The sequence below is a fragment of the Talpa occidentalis genome, unplaced genomic scaffold, assembly GCF_014898055.3.
Source record: "Talpa occidentalis isolate TD23 unplaced genomic scaffold, MPIMG_talOcc4v2.1 talOcc4.18, whole genome shotgun sequence".
NCBI classification, from domain to species: Eukaryota; Metazoa; Chordata; class Mammalia; order Eulipotyphla; family Talpidae; genus Talpa; species Talpa occidentalis.
The window spans coordinates 17,083,720-17,098,983 of record NW_023601851.1 but is presented as its reverse complement, the minus strand read 5'-3'; the positions used below and the strand labels follow the sequence as shown (position 1 = coordinate 17,098,983).

Below are 15,264 nucleotides of genomic sequence, written 5' to 3'. Positions count from 1 at the left end.
AGTGCGTTCGGGGCATCATCTCGTTGTAAATCTTGTCCACACTCTGAAGTGACTCCTCAGCTTTGATACTGTTGTTCTTGGCGTGACTGTTGATCAGGCAGTGGGCAGTGTCACCTTTGTTAAGTTATGGTGAACCGTAAACCCAGGTTCTGCCGCTCATGGACTCGCGGGGCCTCTCCTGCCCCTTCTGTAACACGGCCGTCACCCGCAGTGACTCTCTGGTGTCTCCAGGCAGCGTGTGGCGGGCTCTGGACAGGAGACTCCAGGACCCCGTGCAGCTGCCTCCGTCCTATGTGCTGGACCCCATCGCCTCTCCCAGTGCCGCTCCAGAGCCCTCATGCCTCTGTGAGAGCAGCGACAATGGATCAATCTCTGGTGAGTGCTGTGTTTGCTTTGGGTCGCGGTGCATTGACTTTATGGGAGTATCTCAACGGACACGTAAATTAGAAATAGAGTTTTCTCCAGGGACACATTCCTCACCAGAGGAAGGTGTGGCATAGATCCAGGCACTTCACATGTCCAGCATGTGTGAAGATTGGGCTCTGCCCTGGTGCTCACGCAGCGCAGAGTCAGAGTCTGTACCTGGGTCACGGTTGATGACGCTGAAGGTGTGGACTGTGGCTCTTCACCCCGCTGGACAGAAACACTTCCCCGCTCTGCGCTGGTCCGGTGCGGGGTGAGGGAGGAGGGGGAGGATGGGGCCTGAGGACCTGAGTGCAGAATGGGGGTGAAGGAGCCACATGTCTTAAAAAGGACAACTGATTTTTTTTTCAAGATTTGTTTATTTATTTATACATGCACTGGGTACAGTCAGAAGCGCGGGAGGGTGAGAGCATTCACCAGAGCCAGAGCGGGAGCAGAGCAGGCAGAAGGACCGAAGTACACTGCTGAGGGGAGCAGCGGGCGGCAGGAGAGGTCTTCCCGCCATGTGGGACCCTCGCTGGTGATCGAACTGGCGCTGCAGAGGCTGCGGGCGGCTTCACAACCCAACGCTCAACCCCTTGCGCCCCCCAGGAGTCCCCAACTGAATTTTTAAGGTTTCTGTGCAGTAGCTAAAATCATATACTGTGTCCTGTACAACTCTCGGAGACTTTCATGCAGGCATCAGTCTTGGCATGTGTGCCGTTGAGTCCAATGGGGGATCCTTACATACCTGCCCCTGCCTTTCTCTCAGGTGGCCTGCAAACCGAAGGTGCCCAGTAGACTCTTCAGAGTCCTTTTTTCTGGCCGTTGTTTCCACTGCTCCTGCGCATTTCTCCTTGGTGTGGTCTGAATGCATTTCTAGTGACACTCACTACACCCTAAGTTGCTCTCCAGTCCAGTTACACTCTCCAAAAGTTCCTGCCATGTTTGAGAACACCGTGTGTGACCTTGGGGAAATTTCATTTTTTTTTAATTGTTTTAAAGCTTCTTATACTTCTTATTCTTTTACTTATTTTCCCTCCTCGATCTGTCATTGACATGTGTAGCACTAAAAGCCTTCTGCTGAAATAGTTGCCAGTTTTTTCCTACAATCCTAATGGGTCTTGCCCTACCCCTTGTTTCCCCTCTACCAAACCACTCTGGCCCATCCCCCGTCTGCCTCCCTCCCTAACTTCTCCACCCATTTCCCTGTTCCCTCTGGTGGTCATCTTTACCTTCAAATGACCCTGTTCAAGTTTTATTCAAGTATTTTGGCTGTAAATGTTTTTTGGGTATTTATTTTCCACAGATGAGTGAAGCCATCTCATATGTGTCTTTACTTTTTGGCTTATTTCACTCAAGAATAGCACCACACGGGGCCTCCCTGGTGGCACAAGGGGTTGAGATGCAACCGATGGGGCTGTCTGTAGTCTCTGCAGCACAAGTTCCATCCCCTGGCCAGCCAGGGAGCTACCCACATGGCGCAGCAGACCTGACTGGCCTGCTGTGTCCCTCGGCAGTGTATTTCCGTCTATCTGCCTGTTCTGTTCCCTGCTCTGTCTCTTGTGAATCCTCTCATCTTCCTCCCCCGCACCTCTGGCCTGTACCCCAGCTCCTGTATGCATAAATAAATAAATCTTTAAAAAAAAAAAAAAAAACAATATCACCTCCTTGCCCACCCATTTTATCCTCAGTGTGGCCCTTTGCTCCTTCCTCACAGCCCTGCAGTGCTCCCCTGCGTGTGCTCCACACTTCCTGCCCTGCCTCTGCCAAAGGGATGTAGATTGGGCCATGACTGGGCAGTTGGAAACACATCTGCTCTGCTCACGGATGAGATAAATCTTTTTGTGTTTGAGTTTTCCCATGAGGATAATGTGTAAAAGTATTGCAGATGATATGGAATTTCCGTTTTTATTTCCTTAAGAACATCTGCACCCTCATCCACAGGGTCTGTTCCGACTGTCATGGCCACCAGCCGTGGGTGAGAGCTCCCTTTTCTCTGTGCCCTCTCCAGCGTTGTTCATTCCATATTTGATTTTTTTTTTTTTTAGTGTTTCATTTTTTTAAATACTATTTTACATATTTTACATCATTTTCATTTTTGCACAGTGTAATCATTTACATCTTCGTTATAGTCCCCATAAAATTCTCACCCCTCAACCCCCGTTTTGTATAAATCCATTCATTTTCATTTGGGCCTTCTCAAGGGTGAGGTGGCATCTAAGTGTGCTTTTAATTTACATTTCTCTTAAAATAAGTTAAGGTGAACATTCCTATTGTCTGTAGGATGTCAGAATTCCCTCTCTAGAGAAGAGTGTATGTAGTTCCTTTGTCCATTTTTTAATTAAGATTTATTCATTTATGCATACAAGAACTGGGGTACAGGCGAGAGGTGCAGAGGGTGAGAGGATTCGCCCGAGACAGAGTGGGGAGCAGAACAGGCAGACTTACTGAAACACACTGCTGAGGGGAGCAGTGCGGAGTCAGGAAAGGTCTGCTGCGCCATGCGGGTTGCTCCCTGCTGGCCAGGGATTGAACTCGTGATGCAGAGGCTGTGGAGAGCTTCATAGGCTGCGTCCCAAGGAGGCCCCCCTTTGTCCATTTTTAATTGAGTCATCAGTTGGTTTCTCACATTGTTTGGGGATGTTATAAATTTTGGAATGAGCCCCTTGTCACATGTGTGGCATGCAGATTCTTTTCCTGTTCTGTAGACTGCCTTTCAGTTTTTGGGCTGGTTTCTTTTAAGGTATGAAAGCTTTTAGGTTTAGTGGTGTCCCACTTGTTGATTTTTGCTTTTGTTTCCCTGGGTGTTGGGGTTGTGTTCCCTAGTGCACTTTGGGACAACTGTCCTTAGTGTGTCCCTATATTTTCTGTCAAGTACATCACCAAATATTTACTCCACTTGGAATTTTATAGATTGATTTATTTATCCATATAAGAGCTGGGGTACAGGCCAGACATGTGGTGGGTGAGAGGATTGACCAGAGACAGAGTGGGGAACAAAACAGGCAGATCTGGTGAAATACACTACTAAGGGGAACAGCAAGGAGACAGGAGAGGTCAGGTGTGCCATGTGGGTGAGTTCCCGGACTGGGGATCGAACTCATGCTGCAGGGGCTGTGGATAGCTTCATAGTGCTTTGCCTTAACCCCTTGCTTCACCAGGGAGACTCCATGTTGCTGTATTCAGTCGGTTGGAATTTGTTGAGGATTTTCACTTCTCTGTTCTTTGGTGGTGGTGGTCTATTTTTCCCTTTTATGCTGTCTTTTTTTGGGGGGGCGATCAGGGCAATGTTGACCTCGTTGTATGTGTTGGTGAGTTTTCCTCCGTCTTCAGTGTTTTGGAAGATGCAAATTTGTGTTTGCTTCTGTCATGGTCTCTCTGATGATTTCTTTTCTGTGTCCCTGCATGCTTGAGTATCTTGTGCTTCTGAATGTAGCTAGTCCCTGTGTTCCGATCTGGTCTCCTGTCTTCAGTCTGCACTTCTCCTGAGTGAGTCAGTCAACTGTGTTTTGCCATTTCTGCCAGTTACACTTGAGCGTGGGCCTCCTGCCCAGGCCTAGTACCACAGGCTCGGCTCCCACCTGACTGCACCTGTAGCCGTCCCGATGGCACCTGCTGCTCATGCAACATGCAAACCTTGTCCTGTGTTGTGCCCTCCCGTGTGGAATTAGATCTTTGTCAGCCCAGGTCTCCCACCACCAGAAAGGGATTTCTCTGTTCCAGAGTTTAGTCTCACCCATTGCAAGTTACTCTTCAGTATTACCTGATATCTTAATGGTTGCTAACAACAGCACCGCCGTGCGTGCATGTGTGTGTGTGTGTGTGTGTGTGTTCACTTTCTTTCACATTACAGTTCTCATTCTTGGCCAAACCTGATGGGTACATTTTCTCAGTGATGAGGTTGCTCACTTTTCTGCCTCAGACTGGCCAGGGTGTGGTGACACCTCAGAGTTCAGGGGGAGAAAGTGCTCAGGGGTCAGTGGGACACGTTTGAACAAGGGTCATGACACAGACACTTGCTGAGTAAAACCAGGTAGCGCAGATGTTCATCATTTGACCTTTGGTTGTTGGGAGTTTATGTCAGTGATGCTCAATGTAGTTTTTAATAAAGAGCTTCAGGTTTCTGTCATCGAGTCTGGAGTATGGTAGGTGTGTTTGCATTTGTCACACGTATGATTCTTGCTGAAGTTATGCTTAATGGTAGATTTTTTTTAATTGTGATAGATGTTTATAGAATATTGATAGAATGAATATATTTTGCAACTTAATTTTACCAGCTCTTCTGTCACCTGTGACCATGCAAGTGTTTCATTTTATAAACCTTTGCACTGTGGGGAGCAGCAGTGGCTGCTCTTCTGCCCAGCATGACTGTTGCTTCTTTTTCTCCTTTTCCTAGTAAACATGGCCCTCCATTCATTCATTCATTCATTTTTTAAAAGATGAAATTATTTATGCATACAAAAACTGGTGTATGGGCCAGAGGTGTGGGAGGGGGGAGGATTCACCAGAGACAGAGTGGGGAGCAGAACAGGCAAATCTGTTGAAATACACTGCTGAGGGGAGCAGTGGGTGAGTCAGGAGAGGTCTGCCATGCCATGTGGGTAGCTCTCTGGCTGGGGATTGAACTCGTGCTGCTGTGGCTGCGGGACAGCTCCATAGGTATTGTCTTTACCTTTGTGCCACCAGGAAAGCCCCTGACCCTTTATTTAAATGTAAAATAAAAAGTCTCCTTTCGCTGTTATTGCATGTGGTGTTCTTTGGCTTTTAGTATCTGACAGTGTTATACAGCCATCACCACCTTCCAGATTTTTTCATTTCCCAGTAATAAAATACTGTACTCATTAAACTCTCGCTCCCAACTGCTCTGTCCCTCACCCCTGTGTCCACCATTTACTTTCTGTTTTCAAGAGTTTGACAACTCAGACCTGTATGAATGGAGTCTTATTACACCTTGTTTTCTTGGTGAATCTCTTATTTTATTGCATTGTTAACTGTTTTGTCATTTCAAAGGTATCCTACAGGAGTGCATTCATATTGTAGTGTGTGTCATTGTTTAGTTCCATTGTGAGGCTCATTAATATTCTCTTGTGTATTTTCCAGTCTTATTTATCCATTAATCCATCACCTGGGGCTTGGGTTGATTTTGCTTTGGGCTGTAATGACTGGTGGTGCAGTGACCGTAGGTGAGCAAACGTCTCTGCCCGTTCCTGCTGTCCCTGCTATTGGTGAACACCCTGGGGTGGGGGTGGGTCCTCCTGTCATTCTGAGTTCCCTTTTTCCCAAGAATCACCTTCCTAACTTCCCTCCTGGCTGCATCATTTATGTTTGCCCCAACAGTGCTCAAGGGAGCCAGGTCCCAATTTTTGCCAGTACTTGTTCTTTTCTTTCTTTTTAAATCATTGCGATCCCAGCGGACGTAAAATCTCATCTCTTGTTTGTCTCATTCATTTTTTCTTCGTGACTGCTCGTATTGAGAACGTTCATGTGTTAGGACCCGCTTGGGCGTGTGATTTGCAGAACTGTGTATTCCAGTCCTTTACTCATTGCTGCACATTTCCATTTTGAACAGGTTCGTAAGCGAGAGGGGATTGTATTGTCCCATTTCATCATGCGGTCCTTTTATGGCATCCTGAGCCCACTCCTGCTGGGAGGTCCCTTGAGTTTCTGTGCATAGTAATGAGCCATCCACCTTCTCTCTGCTGTTGTTTTATTTCTCATATTAGTGTTTTAATCAATGAGCCTGTAAATAAACGCATTTTTGTTTTCCTAGAACTGGGATGTGCCGGGTTACCTTGCGAGAGTTGCTGTCAGTGCAGCAGGCTCATCGTGTCCTGGATGCTGTTGTGTCTTTGCATTTGTTTAATTCATTGTTTAACCCTCTGGGTTTCTTTATTCCAGCAAGTCTCTGCCCTTGGTTCCGCTACATGCATTGCTTACTGTTTCGTCATTTCACTGGCAGCGTACAGGAGCTCCTGTTTGTGTGAACACGGGTGTGAGTTATACTCATAGTCTGCTCACTGGGTTTTCCTTTCCAGAGTCGCTTTACTGTGGCTTTCATTAGTTTTCCAAGAATGAATTATAACTACTTATGACCATTTTTATGTATGTTGTCTTTTTATTGTTGTTGTTACGTAGCGTCACCCAAACCCATTGTGAATAGGGGACACTGAGCATCTTTGTTAGCCCTCCTCTCACTGGGAATGCTGATGTCGCCTGTGGCTGTGTCAAGGACTTGTTTTGTGTTGAGGAAAAATACTCTGAATCCTTTTTTAGCTAATACAAATGGAAATTTATTTTAATGGGTTCCAATTCTGTATGTATGTGGAGGTGCACAGGATTTACTACACAGGAAAGGAAATGATGGAATGAATTTACGGCTTTCTTAAGATGTTTGTTTTCTTATACCGTGTATCTTATTTTTCAAAACTCTTTTATTGCTATGATCTATTTTTTTTTCTTTCTCCAAAAGAAATATTTGTCTCTTCTAGTTGTTTTTCCTCTTCTTTCGATACCTTTTGTTCTGGTCACTGTGTTCTCCCCTACGGTGATGAAAACTATCAATAATATCCTGGAGATTCCCAAATTCTTTCTTTTCTTTAATATTTATTTTATGTATGCATATAAACGCTTGGGTGTAGGCCACAGGTGCAGGGGGTGAGAGGATTCACCAGAGACAGAGCAGGGAACAGAACAGGCAGACTGACTGAAATACACTGCTGAGGGGAGCAGTGGGGAGACAGGAGATATTTTCTGCGCCTTGTGAATAGCTCCCTGGTTGGGGATCAAATTCGTGCTGCAGCAGCTGCCGATAGCTTCATAGTGCTGAGACTTAAACTCTTGTGCCACCAGGGAGGCCCTGATTCCCAAATTTCTGTTTTCAGATTAGACTTCCTGATCTATCAGACACATGTCAAGTTGTATGTGAATTCCAGTGTCTACCAGCCCATCATGCGGACAGCATATTAGGAAAACATTCCTCGTACCTCAGCCACCAAGTTATTGCCAAGTTCTCCTCCCCTTTGTCCTTCCATTTCAGAAGTGATTACCTGTTCTGTCTTCTTCTGACTCTGTCAGCTGAACATCTTTTCTTAAAATTTTCTTTTATATATATTTTACATCATTTTTTTTATTTCTGCACAAGTTATGCATTTTCATCTTGGTTATAGTCCCCATACATCCCACCCCCCTTATTTTGACCCTAATCCCTCCCCCCCCCAATAGTGCATCTCTGGTTTATACTTGCTTGTAGTTGAACATCTCTTACCTGTGCTTTTTCCCACCTCATTGCTTGAACATTCTGGTTTCGGGTTCAGTTTTTGTTTACTGTGAGTTGAAGATACCAGGCTTTGAGGTCACAGGAGTAAAATATTGGCATAAAGTTGCACATGCTTTTCATTTGTTATGAAACTCCTTTAGCACATGATTCCGGGTGTGTGTCTGTTACACCTGCCAGCCAGGCTATCAGCTCCTCAAGGAGCCAATTATATTCATCCTTTTATTCTTAGAATCTTAGACACTTCAAATACATAAGGTAAGTTATAGTTCTACTTGTAGGACCAAAGGGGTGAATGTAGAGGCGAGGCTCTTTCAACTGTAAATTCTATACAGGACCGAAGACCCACAAAATAAGATGTGTTTGCACTTGCTCTGTCTGACCCAGGCTGCCGGCCCTGAGATGAGAAATGTTCCCTCAGAAGCGATGGTGTCATTTGAAGATGTGGCTGTGAACTTCACATGGCAGGAGTGGCGGTACCTGAGTGAAGCTCAGAGGACCCTGTACTGGGATGTGATGCTGGAGACCTGCAATCACCTGGTGTCCCTAGGTGAGGAAGCTCCAGTGTAACACTCTAGTGCAATGCTGTCTTCTGCACCGATAAGTGTGCACTTGCTTATGAAACTGAGTGTTGGTGAGGTTGAACATGGCAGGCAGTGTACATTGTGGGTGTTTCGGTTTTTGTTGGGAAAGATTCAGATTGGCCTCTTTTGCACAGCTCTTCACACTGCATTTGTTAGTTTTCAAAGACTGAAGTTGAACTTAATTGAAGACCAACACTGTTTCTCATCACAGGGCACTGTGTTACCGATCCTAAGGAGAGCATCAGATCGGAGCAGGGATTACAGCCGTGGACTGTGGACGTTCCCCCAAACCAGGACCTCTCAGGTCAGTCAGTGCTTGCCAGGCCGGGAGGCTGAGAGGAGGCTGGGAGTGTGGCCAGTGATATTGGCCACACTGAGGTGCTTTTCCAGTGTCTAACCTTGGAGAGTGTGTCTGCATATATCAAACTGATTCTTTATTCAGTTCCCAAATATTACTCTCTTGTGAATTTCATACTGCTCTTTTAATGATGGTTGTCTATGTTCTTAAACCAGTATGCAGTCCCTGATACTGTGGGGATTATTCTGCAGTAATCACATTTCTCTGTTCTCTTAGTTTATTCTCATAGACTGTTTTCTTTAGGTACCTGTTGAGGAATTTTTTTATTCTTTCCGTATGTTTATGGGAAGTTTAACCTGGTAAATTTTCTGAGAGGGGAGAGCAACAGTACTCACAGAAATGATCTTTACATTCTGAAGTTATACACTCTGTGAGGAAAGAATATGTAATAAATACATTTATTAATAGAGAGGTAAAGCCACAGAGGATGTTTGACCAGCATGAATGAAACAAAGTGGAGGATGTTGTTTTTGTGTGTGCTCCGTATGCATCATTATAGAGATTAATTCTTTTCTTTCAGAGCTCAGGTGAGGTGAATGGGTTGCACTGACATGTCATATTTATAGTTCCCTCTGCAGTCTGGGATAGAGGCTATGTATTGCTATTGGAGATGTCACTGAGCAGGTTACTAACTCAAAAGGGATAGAGAGGCGTTGACTGGAGAGTTATTTAGAACATGAGTAGTGTTTCAGGGGCAAGCCTTGTGACCGCCCTCATAGTAATTGTGAGGCTGAGGAGAACCCAGAATTGTTCAGCGTTGGAAGGGATGTTCTGTGACATGGGAGGGGGAACCTGAGGTGGTGGTTTCTAAAGCCATGGCACCAAGAGTTTCAGGTTGGGGGCTCATACCTTGGGGAGCAGTGTGACCTGTGCAATTCCACCTTCTCGTGGGAATCGTTGGGAGGAAAGTAAAGGAATCGACGACAGTGTGATGTAACTGAGAGTCACACACGACATAGAAACTGGAGCTGCTATGAACAATGCAGAAACACAGTTTCCAGGGAGTGCATTGAGAACACCAGGGTGTTGCTCTCAGAATGATGTGAGAAAAGACTTTAATGCTGATAGCACAGGATGGATGGAGAACTTTTTTCCTATCGCTTAGCAGGGGACGTGGGACACAATGATGAGGCGGAGTTTGCTGCATGTATTAGGATTCTGAGCCTTATGTGATATGATATTTAAATATGAACTGACTGGTCTCTGCCGTGGAGGGAAGCGCATGTCTCTGAGACCCTCTGCAGGTGACCGTGGCCCGGGCGGGTTGAAAGAAGAACTAAGGAAATGGAGAAGCAGAGTCCTTGTGTCTCAACAGGCCTCTTGCTTGAAGTGCCTGGGCAATGACTGGGTCTCTCAGTCCACAGGTTTTTGGGAAAGCCATGGCCTCTGCAGGTCTTGGTTATTCAGAAAGTACCCGCAAGAGCTGCACAGGGTCAGTCTAAGAAAGAAAGTGTGTAGGATCTATGTTGGGTGAAATGCTTCTGGTTGAAATCGACAACTCTAGTTAAAAGACTATATATACCAAATATTTATGATTTTATAAATCCATTGTGAAATTAGATTTACTGCTTTGTTATCCTGGTTTGGCATTAAAAAAAAATCTGTTCATTGGGGCCTCTCTGGAGGCCTAGGGATTAAGTGTCTTAGCTCTCACTGTTATGGCCTGAGTTTGATCCACAGTGAAGGAGTTCACCGACTTTGGCGCAGCAAATCTCTCCTGTCTCACCCGCTGCTCCCCTGAACAGTGTATTTCAGTCAGTCCGCCTGTTCTGGTCAACACACTCCCCTACAGCACGCTCCCCTACAGCACCCGCACTCCTGCATCTCTGGCCTACACCCCAGATCTCCTATGCTAAAGTAAAAAATACCAAAAAATCTATTCTCCCCATAATTTACTACGGGCAAAAAGCATGAATCAGAAAATCAATACCTGTAAATTATGTTGTAATATAGGAACTTTCGTGCCGCTTAGTAGTATTCACTCAGAATGCTTACTTTTTAGAGACATGGCCATTTTTACCTCCCTTTAGATGTCCATACTGTGGATCACCTGACTCAGGACAGCCCTGCAAATCAGGGCAGACATGTGTGGCAAGTTCTTACCACCAGCAGCAAAATACCATCCAACGAGAGAACTGACTTAATGGAAAAAAGCAATTTGCACTCAATTCATTGTTTGAACCATAGTATCAAAAATGAAAACAATTCAGCAATGATGCCTGAGAACTTTACTATACATAGGACCATGATGATCCCTGGTGAGCCTCATGAAGGGCATGCTGGAGAGAATGAGGAGGTCTTTTGTAGAATGAGGGAACCCATCAAGTATCCTGAGCACCTTAGTCACCAGGTGATTCAGAACTTTCAACAGCCTTTTGAATTTCCTGAACAAGGAAAAGTCGTGAGTGAAGAAACAGTATTTACACCTAGAGGAGCCCTTCTGGAAGGGATTGTCCGTAAATGCAATGAGTGCAGGGGCACCCGTGATGAGGTACCTTTCATTGTCCGAGACAGAACCCAAGGAGGACAGACTTGCTGCAGTTGTAATGAAAAGGGGAGAGCTGCGGAGATGACTCCAGTGCATTTGAGTTCTCCTAGGTATGTTGGACATGAGCAGCAGGAATGTTATGAAAGTGGGGCCAGTCTCAGCAACACATTTCACACCTATCCGCGTGAGAGTACCCAGTTAGGAAAGAATAATTTGGGATATAAGAGATATGCTGAGCATCAGAGAATCCACAGTGGAGAGAAGCCTTATGAATGTCAAGAGTGTAGTAAGACTTTCCAATGGAAATCATCCCTCAGTCAACATCAGAGAAGTCACACTGGAGAGAAGTCTTATGAATGTCAAGAGTGTAGGAAGACTTTCCTCTGGAAATCATCTCTCTGTCACCATCGGCGAAGTCACACTGGAGAGAAACCCTATTATTGTGAAGAGTGTGGGAAAGCTTTTTCTAGGAAGTCATCCCTCAGTGTCCATCAGAGAAGTCACACTGGAGAGAAACCCTATGAATGCGAAGGGTGTGGGAAAGCTTTTTTCAGTAAGTTTTACCTCAGTGAGCATCAGAGAATTCACACTGGAGAGAAGCCTTATGAATGTCAAGAGTGTAGGAAGACTTTCCAGTGGAAATCATCCCTCACTAAACATCAGAGAATTCACACTGGAGAGAAATCTTATGAATGTCAAGAATGTGGGAAGGCTTTCCGCCAGAAATCATCCCTCAGTAAACATCAGAGAAGTCACAGTGGAGAGAAGCCTTATGAGTGTCAAGAGTGTGGGAAAATTTTTTCCAATAAGCAAGCTCTCACTGGACATCAGAGATGTCACTGGACAAAATCCCTATGATTGTGAAGAGTGGGAAAACTTTTCAGGAAGTCAGCCCTCACTAGGCATGACAAACTTCACACTGGAGGGAAATGCTGTGAATGTGAAGAGTGTGCAGGCAGGCCTCCCCTGGTAGTGCAGGCGGTTGAACGCAGCGCTGTGAAGCTGTCCGTGGCCTTTGCGGTGGGAGTTTGATTCCCTGGCCGGCCAGGAGCAGCCCCATGGTGTGGCAGACCTCTCTTGTCTGGCCCGCTGCGTGTATTTCGGTCAGTCTGCCTGTTCTGTTCCCCGCTCTGTCTCTGGTGCACCCTCTCACCCTCCCACACATCTGGCCTGTACCCTGGTTCTTGTATGCTTGAATAAATAAAAATCTTTTAAAAAATCTTCAAACTTAGGAGCTCAAACCACATCATGCAGCTGAGAGCAATGGGAACTGACATTCAGTTTCAATCCTAATTGTGTGGAGTTACCTGGTTCACTCTGTTCTCCCAAGTTCATGCAGTGATGATGTCGCTGTTCCTGTGCTGTTGCTTCTAGTATCCTCTTAAGTTCCTGGGCGATGCTATGCCTGTTCACAGCAGCTGTCTGTCTACATGGCACACTGCATGTTGCGTGGGTAAGTGATCTCTCTGGGTGTTCTTAGTCATCACGTTCTGTCCAGTACTCTAAGTCTCTGTGGTGCCCCCTGATGCTGGAATTGCTCACCACCAAAATGTCCTCCTCTAGAAGGAAATGTTGAACTGTGTGCTCTCGGCTATAGGGTGAGGTCTGCAGCTGTCTTTACCTACCTTTCATGGTGAAGGTTTTTCGGGGCCTCCCTGGTGGCCTCGGGGTTAAGTCTCAGCGCTATTGCCTGCTCTGGCCAGGGGTTCAGCCCCAGCTAGGGAGCCGCCCCACATATGGGCTCAGCAGGCCTCTCATGTGTCACCCGCTGCTCCCATTAGCCAGGTATTTCATTGGTTCTGCCTGTTTGTCACCACACTCAGTATCTTGTGAATCCTCTCACCCCCTAACCTCTGGTCTGCACCCCAGTTCTACAAACTAAGGGAATTTTGTTGGAAGATTAATTCTGCATACAAGATCTGGGGTGCAAGCCAGAGGTATGAGGGGGTGAGAGGATTCTCCACAGAGAGAGTGGGGAGCACAACAGGCGGATCTACTGAAATCCACTGCTGAGGGGGGCAGTGGGGACACAGGAGAGGTTTACTGTGCCCGTGGGTCACCTCCCTGGCCAGGGATCGAACTCGTGTCTGCAGTACTGCAAACAGCTTCATAGTGCTGAGACTTTCACCCCTCTGCCACCAGAGGCCCCTGAATTTTTTTTTAAAGGAAAGGATTCTTGCCTGTTAATTTTTTTTTTATTAAATCGTTGTTCATCTTTATGCAATATTGGATTGCTCCCCTTCTGTATAATTCTTGCAAATGTCCTGTCTGCACCGCCCCTGTGACCTGTCACCCCAGGCTCTGGTGCTCCTCCTCCCCTCCTGGCCCCTCTTCTGCCCCATCCCCTGCTGGCGTCTCAGCTCTGTCATCTGCCTGCTAGTTTTGTCTTTTTCCCCTGACCCTTTCTTCGTTCCCCTGTATTCCTCCTGGAGGTGATGATGTAATCCAGGTCTTTTTCCTTCACTCTTTGTTCAGAACATAATCCCTTCCCAATGGCCGTGCCCTGAATGTGGTCTTTGTCTGAGTCAGTTCATACCTTGGGGTGAGTGGTCGGTGTGGAAGGTGGTGGCCGAGGAAGTCCTTGATGTCTCTCTCGCTACCACTCCCCCCTCAGGGGCCCCGGGCGCCTTCTGGTGTGTTTCTTTGGCGCTGTGGTGATGCCCAGCAGAGAGTTTGAGCAGCAGGCCCAGAGTCTGAGGCCTCGGGTGTGCTCTTCCTCATTTATTGTCTTTGGTGTGAAAGTACTTCCAAGTGGAGCCCAGAGTTCCAGAAGAGCCAGAGATTTACTCACAGGAGTAAGGACAAGAAAGCTCCCTGAGCAGAATGGTCCCGAGGGGTGGCCGCTGGGGCCAAGAAACAGGGGCTCCCACGGCGGTGGTGGGCAGGGAGCAGGGGCTGGTCGTGGGGGTCTCTGCGGCGTGTCTCTTGCTGAAGGGCTAGGCCTGAGGGCTCTCCCGAGGCTCCGAGGCCCGCGGAGTTTGCCCCCGTTACTCGCCTGCATGTCCACGCTGAGCCTCAGTCTGTGGGTTTGCAGTCGTGCCCTGTGTTGGCTCCGCGGCGTCCTCTCCGCAGGGCTGGGCTCTGGGCCTGTCCATCGGGGATTGTTTCTCTGATCATGGATTTGGGACTTGGGCGCCCGCTCCTCCCTGTCCATGCCCTCTATGCTTCCTCCATCAGGAACATCTCTACGGCCAGAGCCCCCGTCCTGTGTTTCCAGGTCAGTGACTGATGGGGTGTCTGTCCCCTGAGAGCATCCTCCCTGATGCAGGGGGAGGTACATTGGTCCCTTCATACTCCACCTAGAGTGTCGGGGCCAAGGGCCATATTCCTCAACGCGCCATGGGAGGTTCTGAGGTTTTCACCCCCCGGCTGCAGGCCGCTTTCCACGATGCTGCAGGCTCCTAGGTGTCCTTGAGCGCCCATTAAAGATGGCATCGGGCCCCTCAGCCTTCATCTCAGACTTGGTCCAAAGAGGCCTGCAGGGTTTGCTAAAACAACATTCCTCTGCTAGTGCCACGTTCCCTGGAAGTGTCTGTTGCTGTGATGTGACCCATGTGGGCTGTTGCAGGAAGGGTCACTCTCTGGTCTGAAGGTGAGGGGTTCAGGGGGTCGTGTCACGTCCCCCTGCAGGTGTGTTGGGGTGTCCAGGGGTGTGGCGGGTGAGGCCTCTGCGGATGGGTGGGCGGCCCAGGTGGGTGGTGATGCTGTTGGCGGAGGGCCAGGAGAGGCCTCCACCGTGCTCCGTGGGGACCTTGCCCAGCTCAGCCGCATCCCGGGTCAGGATGCGCAGCATCAGCACAGCCCAGAGACACTGTCCACGTTCCAGCGGTGAGGACACTACAGGAGTCCTGAGCTCCAGGGACAGGGAGTGGACCAGGGCGGGGGAGCACTCTTCAGAGACGAGTGGGGAGCAGAACAGGCAGATCCACTGAATTCCACTGCTGAAGGGAGCCGCAGGGAGACAGGAGAGGTCTGCTGCGCCCTGTGGGTCAGCTCCCTGGCTGGGGATGGAGCTCTTGCTGCAGTGGCTGTGGCTCAGCTTCAAGGTCTGAGACGGAGCAGGGAGGCTATGGGTCCATTCTTGTGTGGGGCGCTTATCCTTTGGATATGGGGACAAGAGGTGTGTGCTACTTGCAGGTCTGTGCCATCTCCCTTG

At 47.7% G+C, this 15,264-nt stretch overlaps 1 protein-coding gene across 1 annotated transcript in view; it reads left to right on the top strand.

Annotated features, from left to right (window-relative positions):
* The window catches only part of LOC119250737 (zinc finger protein 300-like), a 68,311-nt gene extending 53,498 nt beyond the window's left edge, over nucleotides 1–14,813 (top strand). The window contains exons 5-8 of the mRNA XM_054697776.1: nucleotides 232–375; nucleotides 8,066–8,228; nucleotides 8,474–8,566; nucleotides 10,651–14,813. Of these exons, the coding sequence (XP_054553751.1) occupies nucleotides 232–375; nucleotides 8,066–8,228; nucleotides 8,474–8,566; nucleotides 10,651–11,966 (1,716 nt within the window). The 3' untranslated portion in view covers nucleotides 11,967–14,813. The remainder of the gene's footprint in view (nucleotides 1–231; nucleotides 376–8,065; nucleotides 8,229–8,473; nucleotides 8,567–10,650) is intronic.
* Nucleotides 14,814–15,264: the final 451 nt, after the last annotated feature.